This window comes from Delphinapterus leucas, chromosome 19 (assembly GCF_059928025.1).
Source record: "Delphinapterus leucas isolate spDelLeu-1000000601 "Yukka" chromosome 19, BTC_Dleu_Yukka2, whole genome shotgun sequence".
NCBI classification, from domain to species: Eukaryota; Metazoa; Chordata; class Mammalia; order Artiodactyla; family Monodontidae; genus Delphinapterus; species Delphinapterus leucas.
The window spans coordinates 51,532,856-51,542,134 of NC_143147.1; the positions used below are offsets into that span (position 1 = coordinate 51,532,856).

Below are 9,279 nucleotides of genomic sequence, written 5' to 3' on the forward strand. Positions count from 1 at the left end.
GCCATGGAGGAGAGGGGGCAAGGGGGACAGACCTGGCCAAGAAATGCTGCTTGGGAAGCTGGAGAGCTGGGGGTGGGGTTTCCTTGGAAGGAGGACAATAGTTCCAAGTTGCAGGAAAGGGAACATCTGGCCCTGAGAAATGGGCGCTGGGGAAAGAAGTGGGGCGGAGGGGAAAGAGGGGCTCCTCCTCCCCGGCATTTCTGTGCATGTCAGCGCATGTCTGTGCTCAGGCTGGTCAGCTGCATTCGTTTGAAATCCCCACCACCCCTTCCTCCTAACCCAGCGCTCCCCTGTCCCAACCCTGACCCAGAGAGCAGAATGTGAGTTGGAGCCTGGAACACAAAGCCATGTAAGGTCTGTGGAAATCACTGCTGCCCTGCCTTAGGCCCGCCTCCCAACCCCAGCCCGCTCCGCCCCCCTCCCCAGCCTTCCCATGCTCTTCCCATCCTCAGTCTCCATTGCGTCGCAATACTGAGAACCTCAGCCAGAGTCTAGGAGCCCCCAGTACAGGGAGCAAAAGAGACCCTCTTCTGCTGGACTGAGAATACAAGTCTCCACTTTGGTTCAATCCTCTGTCTCTACGTTCATGGGACAATGAACCAGAAGACCACCCTGGTGCTCCTCGCTCTGGCTGTCATCACCATCTTTGCCCTGGTGTGTGTCTTGCTAGCTGGCAGGGGAGGAGATGGTGGTGAACACAGCCTGCCTCCCTTCTGCCCCTCCGTATCACCAAGTGCCCAGCCCTGGACACACCCTGGCCAGAGCCAGCTGTTTGCAGACCTGAGCCGAGAAGAGCTGACGGCTGTGATGAGCTTTCTGACCCAGAAGCTGGGACCAGGCCTGGTGGATGCAGCTCAGGCCCAACCCTCAGACAACTGCGTCTTCTCAGTGGAGCTGGAGCTGCCCCCCAAGGCTGCAGCCCTGGCCCACCTGGACAGGGGGAGCCCCCCGCCTGCCCGGGAGGCACTGGCCATCATCTTCTTTGGCGGACAACCCCGGCCCAATGTGACTGAGCTGCTGGTGGGGCCGCTGCCGCACCCCTCCTACCTGCGAGACGTGACTGTGGAGCGTCACGGGGGCCCCCTGCCCTATCACCGACGCCCCGTGCTCATGCGAGAGTACCTGGACATAGACCAGATGATCTTCAACACAGAGCTGCCCCAGGCTGCTGGTCTCCTCCACCACTGCTGCTTCTACAAGCACCAAGGAGGGAACCTGGTGACCATGACCACAGCCCCCCGTGGCTTGCAATCAGGGGACAGGGCCACCTGGTTTGGCCTCTACTACAACATCTCAGGGGCTGGGTTCTTCCTGCACCCCATAGGTTTGGAGCTTCTGGTAGACCACAAGGCTCTGGACCCTGCTCGCTGGACCATCCAGAAGGTGTTCTTTCAAGGCCGCTACTATGAGAGTCTGGCCCACCTGGAGGAGCAGTTTGAGGCCGGCCTGGTGAATGTGGTGGTGATCCCAGACAATGGCACAGGTGGGTCCTGGTCCCTGAAGTCCAAGGCGCCTCCAGGTCCGGCTCCCCCTCTGCAGTTCCATCACCAGGGCCCCCGCTTCAGTGTCCAGGGGAGTCGAGTGGCCTCCTCACTGTGGACTTTCTCCTTTGGCCTCGGAGCTTTCAGTGGTCCAAGGATCTTTGACATCCGATTCCAGGGAGAACGGCTGGCTTACGAGATCAGCCTCCAAGAGGCCTTGGCTGTCTATGGTGGAAATTCCCCAGCGGCAATGCTGACCCACTATATGGATGGCAGCTTTGGCATGGGCAAGTACTCCACACCCCTGACCCGTGGGGTGGACTGCCCCTATCTGGCCACCTACGTGGACTGGCACTTCCTTTTGGAGTCCCAAGCCCCCAAGACACTACCTGATGCCTTTTGTGTGTTTGAGCAGAACCAGGGCCTGCCCCTGAGGCGACACCACTCAGATTTTCACTCCCACTATTTTGGGGGCCTTGTGGAGACAGTGCTGGTCTTCAGATCTGTGTCGACCTTGCTCAACTACGACTATGTGTGGGATATGGTCTTCCACCCCAATGGGGCCATCGAAGTCAAATTCCATGCCACAGGCTACATCAGCTCAGCGTTCCTCTTTGGAGCTGCCCGAAGATACGGAAACCAGGTTGGGAAGCACACGCTGGGCACCGTCCACACCCACAGTGCCCACTACAAGGTGGATCTGGACGTGGGAGGTAAGACATCCTGGCAGAGGCCAGGATCCCAGATAGGGGGCTGAAGGGTTGGCTTTGTTTGCTTTGTGTTTGTTGGAGGTTTTCCAGGAAAGGAAGATCTGAGCATGAGTATATGTTTTGGAGTTTCATGCTTCCTCTTTTGCTGGATGGGAGAGAGTTGGCTGCCGAATTTTACTGAGATCTTAGCTCATTGGCTGGGTACAGAGCTGCCACCCACCCTCCACATGACCTCATCAGAAAATCTTGGGAAACAGCTAAGCTCAGAGAAGAGGCAGGATCCAGGCTAAGGGTCCCCTTTGCCCTCTTCCCTCCCTGGCACTTATATGGGCCCCACTTCAGTGAGGCAGCCATTTGCTTTTCAGCTTATCTGTGTCTGGCCTGCAGTTGTAGGTATTGGGGAGGATCTGTTTGCATTCTGCAGAGTCCCTGGCACCTGCAGGCCAATCGTGGAACACCCCCGGGGGATACATTTCCCTGGGAGGTGGACCTTTCTCCTCCCTGAATTTCCATCTCTGGGCACAATACACTTAAGTGTGAGGGGTAGAGTGGATACTGTGGAATATTCCAGATAGTTCCTGGAGTTGGTGGTCACAGAGAGCCAAGGGTTACATGATGCCTCGGAGTCTTGGTCATGTCACTGTTGTTCCCCACACTGAGTTCATCACCAGATTTTTTTCTGCCTCTGAAATATCTCCAACCCCTCGCTTGGCCCCGCTACCAGCCCCCTGTGGGCACCAGCCCTCTCTCTGCTGCTTCGACTCTTCTTCCTCTCAGATCCATGGTTCACCCTGCGCTCAGAGGGGCCTACCAGCCCATGCCAGCCTGCTCCCTTACACACTTCCCACTTTCCCCATCACCTATAGGATCCTGTCCACAGAAGGACCTACAAGGCCCTTCCCTTCAGAGGACAGCTACTGCCTGCCTTTCACATTCTTCCCTGTGTTGCTTAAGACACACACCCGCCCTGTCCCTGGACATGCGCACCACATGTGACAGTCACGCTTCTTTGCTTTTGCTCCTGTTTTGTCCCTGTCTAGAATGCCCTGCCATGTCACCTCTGCTGGTGACATCCCCTAAGGCCAGGCTGAAAAGTGGCCCAGGAAGCCCTCTATTCTTGCCTGTACCTGTGTTCCTCTAACCTTCAATCTGGAATGGGCTCCTCTCACACTACAGTCCCTTCAGGGCTTGGCCTCTCTGGGGCTTCTGTGAGAGCAGGAGGGTAAGGATGTTGTTTCATTCATCAGTGTGTCCCCAGTGCTGAGCACAGGCCTCTCCACTAATGAGTGTGAAAGGGTGAAGGAATGAAATCCTTGAAGAAATATGTCACAGGTCAACAGGTTTGGCTGAAAGATTGGGACATCTTGGGGAGAGGGGAGAGAAGCAGGGGGCACACTCAGTCTGGCTTTCTCTTTGGACCCCACTCTGAAGCCAGGTGGGGACAGAGTCCGGGGGCGGCGGGGGGCAGCTGCGTGACCAGCCCTCCCTCCCCCCCTTCCCCCCACCTACACTCCACCCCTGCAGGACTGGAGAACTGGGTCTGGGCTGAGGACATGGCTTTTGTCCCTACGGCGGTACCCTGGAGCCCCAAGCACCAGATACAGAGGCTGCAGGTGACCCGGAAGCTGCTGGAGATGGAGGAGCAGGCCGCCTTCCCCCTGGGAGGTCCCTCCCCTCGCTACCTGTACCTGGCTAGCAATCACAGCAACAAGTGGGGGCACCCGAGGGGCTACCGCATCCAGACAGTCAGCTTTGCTGGGGAGCCCCTGCCCCAGAACAGCTCCATGGAGAGAGCCTTGAGCTGGGCAAGGTGGGTGATGGGGTGCGGTATGCGTGTGGGATGGGGGAGGGGATGAGAGTGAGAAGGGAGTGTTGGGAGGGGCAACTGGGAACTCAGTCCAGACTGTACACGAGGTGAGTGAGGTAAGAGCTCAAAAAGGATTTCCTGGTTATCCAAAGGCCCACAGTGGATACATGGTCCCCTTGGAAGGCTAAAGCCCAGGTGGGAAAAGTCTTTTCTGTTTGGGAGGGGGCATATTGTGAAATGGCAAGGGATGAACAGGAGGACATGGAATGATTTTGGGCCACCCACCAGGGTGGTGTCAGAGTGACTGTGTGAACGAGATGGGAATGCTGAGGTCCATGGGCTCGGCTCCCTTCCATGATGATCAGGCAGCAGGATGGGCTTAGTGACCATGGAGGCCTGACCAGAGCATCTCTAGGTACCAGCTGGCTGTGACCCAGCGGAAGGAGGCGGAGCCCCGCAGCAGCAGCATCTTCAATCAGAATGACCCCTGGGCCCCCACCGTGGACTTTGCTGACTTCATCAACAATGAGACCATAGCTGGAGAGGTCAGCCGGCTGTGGGAGGCTGAGGGAGGGGTTCGGGGACACAGAGATGAGCCCCACCTCCTCTTGGGGAGGTCCCTGAAAACCGTCTCCTCAAGGACTCCTGCCTTCTGTGCTTTTGTGGATCTGATCCTTACCTGCTGAGGGAATCTTCCCAAGCTGGAAGTTCATTTGCACCAGGGAAGACCACATCTCTTGTATCTAAAGCTTCTCTGTTGCTGGCTTGACCATGAAAGGATTAATTTCCAAGTTAATTTCTGCCTCCCAAACCCTGATACTCCCTCCTCATCCTCCTTCTCTCAGAGTTTGGGGGCTCTCGTTGAGTTAGGGGAAGGAGCTGAAGTTGCCTGTGGGTGTCATCATTCCTCTGGGGGTGTGTAGGCTGATGGTAATGTCGTGGGGAATGTCGGATGATGGAGGGTACAGGCTGGGATGGGGGGCAGGTGTTGCTCCGAATATGAAATCGACCATTTATGCGTTGATTTCTGGACTAGTAGGAAAAATGTGTGAAGACTTAAAATCCTCTTGAGCAAAGGTGGGCTGCCAAAGTGAATCCTGGGGGAGGCGGACATGCCCTTAGCAAAGCCAGACCTCATGATCCTCTTTCTTCGCCCCCATTAGGACTTGGTGGCCTGGGTGACAACCGGTTTCCTGCACATCCCCCATGCAGAGGACATTCCCAACACAGTGACTGTGGGGAACAGCGTGGGCTTCTTCCTCCGACCCTACAACTTCTTTGACCAGGACCCCTCCTTCGATTCTGCTGACTCCGTCTACTTCCGGGAGGACCAGGATGCTGGGGCCTGTGAGGTCAACCGCCTGGCTTGCCTCCCCCAGGCTGCGGCCTGTGCCCCCCACCTCCCTGCCTTCTCCCACGCGGGCTTCTCCCACAACTAGGTGGATGGGGAATGTGGTTGGGACCCCAGTGCCAGGGAGTGTGGGGAGGGGAGGGGATGGGCACTGGGCAGGGCAGCCTATGTCTTCTCCCTCATCACATCCTGGGGGTCTTCTTTCTCCCATCGTCCTCCCTTCCCTCCCCCTTCCTTCTGGAAGCATCCTGAGTCTGTGATGCCTGACACAGGGGGCTCTCAACTCTGTTGACCCCAGACCTGCAAAGTTCCTCTTGCAGAGAGGAAAGGAATGGCCAGCCAGGAGCTTGGAGTCATGGTTAAACTTTCCAGAAGACTCCTGTTTGGGGTGTTTTTTGTTTTGTTTCCTTTTATTTTTGCTTTCTGGGTTTCCCAAATCTTCTTAGCCATCCCAGGTTTCTCTTGAGACTCCTGAGTCCTCACTTGGGAGGTGAGGATGGGGGGCTCTGCTGTGGGGATAAGCACCAGGAGGCCGTGGGGCAGGGTTCCTGCCAGGCCCGTGAATCTAGGAATCAAGCTGGAAGGGGCTCTTTGGCCCACGTTTCCTCCTCTCTCTCTCCCCTCTTGCCTATCCTCCTCCAGTTCCCACCTGTTCTTATATCCTGGGATTTCCCTCCCAGCCCTGAGGGGATGTTACCCAGCCCTCATTTCTCACCTCTGGTCTCCTCTCCTGGTTCTAGGCCTGTGGAAGTCTCCAAATGCAAGGGACATCTAGTTTGAGAGGACAGTCCCCGTCTGTGTCGCTGTGTCTGGGAGCTGCCCCTACCCCCAGTCCTGGGGCAGGATGTGTTTCCCCACAGTTCTTTCTGCCCATTTGTATAGGCCTGCCTTGCATTCTCTAGCAGAGGATGGTCATGGAGACAGCAGCAGCTCAAGTTAGCACTTTAGATGGCTTTGCGGGTGCAGTGGTAATGAGGAGTGGTCATTTTGTGCCAAGTCTGTGCGTGACCAGTGCCCTCTGTCCTCTGCGGTAGCCAATATGGGAGGCTGGGTGGACACCAAGGATGAGAAGCAGGAAGACCAGGGACTCCAGTCATAGGGCCAGGGGTCCAATCACGTGTGAGCATGCAAATGAGCCAAGGCCTCTGGGGGTGGAGCCTCCCTGGCAGGTTGTCCCTGTGGAGGGGTGGGTGGGAGCAGTCTGGACTGGGGGTCCCTCTACAAAGAGCCAGAGATGGGAAGCAGCAGAACTGTCGTCCCTCAAAGACTGATTAAATAAATTCTGATGCAGCCTTACCAAGCAATACTACACAGCTGTAAAACTAATTAAATCTCTTTATAGGGAATAACCTTCCAATGGACGAGAGGCAAAGAAGTGTGTATAGGGCACTTCCATTTGTGTTTTACAGGGAAGGATCATATAAATACATATTTTCATATCTTACAGATGCATATTCGGAAGACACGGGTAACACTGGTTGCCTCTGTGGAGGGGAACCAGGAAGCTGGGACAGAGGAGGGAGGAGACTTAGTAGTATATACCCTTTTGTACGTTTGAATTTTGAACCATGTGACTGTATTACCTATTCATTTATTATTATCCAAATAATAAATGGGCCCAAACAACACCTGACTTCTTTTTTTAAACTGACTTGTCTTTTAGGAAGGGGTTGGGGTAGGGGGCAAGGGTAGAGTGAGTTAAGAGATAGCCCCCCAGGGACTCAATTTTCTCAAGTATTTGAGACCCAGAGAAATGGGTGTGGCCTCTGGTAACTGCTTTGCCTCCTCTTGCCTGTACATCTCCAAGAAAATGTTAAACCTCAGTCAATGTCTCTTTTGCTCTCTCTCACTCCCTCTCCCTGTCTCTCTCTCTCTCTCTCTCTTAGAAGTAGGGGCGTTGAGAAGCACAGGGGAGGGGTGACTTCTGCCTGCTGGAAGCCCAGGCCAGGCTAGGAGGTGAAATGCAGGAAACAGATTTCAGATGCTGCTCAGCTTCTGACCAGAGGGAGATCATATCCAGGGAGCACAGCCAACACAGAAGCTTCTGCTACCTTCTGTCCTGCCCCAAGCCCAGGTTCACTTCTGGGTCAGTAGAACAGCGGATGGAGACGAGTTAGTGAGCTGGAGAGAAACTAGGTTCCAAAGAACAGAGAGAAAGACTTCAGTCAGGAGGGAGGGCCAGTGATGGCTGGATGAATTTATAACACAGGCTGGGGTGGAAGCCAGGGTGACAGAGGACAGAGAGAGATTGAAGACAAGGAGAGACTGAAGACTGAGACCGAGGGGAAAAAGGCATGTCGTGGCCACCGTGGCTCTGATACTGAGTTTGTGCTTCTACTTTCTCTGGCCTGAGTAATTTCACTTCTCCATTACATGCTTATGATTTTGTCTCCACCTCCTTCTGGCTCCTGTTTATGGTCAGTTGCACAACAGTCAGTGTTGGAGGGAAAAGGAATAAAGGAATGCTGGTGTCCACCCCTCATCCCATCCTGTTTTTATAACATGACACTCATTGCCTTGAAACCCATCTCCAGACCAAGAGTGTGAGTGTTTGCAAGCGGTGAGTGTGCATGTGTGTGTGAATGCTCGCTCACAAGCTTTGATCTGAAAAAGGGACTGTGGTGTGTCTCTCAGTCATGTCATGGAGATGACAGCCCTCCATGGAGATGACACGGAGATGACAACCCTGGCCCAGGCGTCAGTGGACACGTAGATCGTGAGCTCATCGGCCCAGCTGGGGTCAGGAGGGCTGCAAGGTGGACCTCCAGCCCCCTACCCCACCCGCTCTCTTCCTAAACCCCTGAGGCTGGCTGGATTGTTAGCCTCAGACTTCTGGTCCAGCCATAGGAGGGAATAGTAACCCAGGATGTCAGGTTCTGAAATAACTGGTGTCCCCAAGGCCAAGATCTTTAGGACTTGGGCCCATTGCCCTATAAGAGGAGCTGGACAAGGGGACGCCTGAGGCTTAGGTCAGGGGCGTAACTGGACTTCCAGGAATGTAGACATGGGAAGTCCCTGTGAGGAGCACAAGATATGCTCGCCTGCCTCTGCTCTCCTGTAGCCCCCTGAGAAGGGCTCCCTCTGAGGGTGCAGGAGAAAGATTCCTACATGCATTCAATGAAGATTTCCCCAGTGCCTCCTACATGCCAGGTACCTTGAAAGGCACTAGGATACGTTATGGAATAAGATGCACAATGTCTACCCTCAGGGAAGAGAGGGGCCAGTAAAGGGTCCATTACCTCAGGGAATTTACCAGGGGAGGTAGGAGGAAGACATAGCAGGGGCTCCTAACCCGGACTTAGGGATTGAGGAGGCTTCCTGAGGGACCTGATGTCTAAGCTGATCCTGGCAGAGGAGTAGAAGTTGGCCGAGGGAGAAGGAAGAGAGCGAGATAAGGTTCCAGGAAGAGGGAACAGCATGTTCAGAAGCCAGGAGGTGACAAACTGGCCCCATCCAAGTACCCAAGTTCATTGACATGTGTGTGGGCTGTGAGCAGAGCCTGGAGAGCCAAGCAGGGGGCAGAGGAGGCAGGTCCTTGCAAGCCACAGTTACCGTAAGGAAAATGGGGAGCCATGGAAGGATTCTAAGCAAGGGAGTGACAGGGTCAGTGTTGCCTTTGAGGACATTGCCTCTGGCCCAGATACAAAGAACAGAGTTGACAGAAGGCTTAGGCACAGGGAGGTGGGTCAGGGGGAAGAAATGATGGTGGCCTGAATTCAGGGTGAGGCTGGGGGAGGACTCCTGTGAGAATGTGGCCCAAGGAGGCCCTGTTTGCAGAGTGCCCTGATCAGAGCCCCATCCTGGATGCCCCCCTCCCACCTCCCAAATTCTGCTGAGATCACAGGGAAAGTAAGAAAGTATGCCTGGTCACTGACTCTGGTCCGCAGCCCCTGACCTCCTGATTGGAAGAACATTGCTTTTTTTTTTGGC

General features: G+C 55.1%; 1 protein-coding gene across 1 annotated transcript; it reads left to right on the forward strand.

The window, feature by feature from the left end:
- Positions 1–30: 30 nt before the first annotated feature.
- On the forward strand, positions 31–8,211 carry AOC3 (amine oxidase copper containing 3). The gene is made up of 4 exons (XM_022557991.2): positions 31–2,194; positions 3,716–4,001; positions 4,414–4,543; positions 5,162–8,211. Exons 1-4 carry the CDS (start codon positions 595–597, stop codon positions 5,435–5,437), a joined length of 2,292 nt encoding a protein of 763 aa, XP_022413699.2. The 5' UTR covers positions 31–594; the 3' UTR covers positions 5,438–8,211.
- Positions 8,212–9,279: the final 1,068 nt, after the last annotated feature.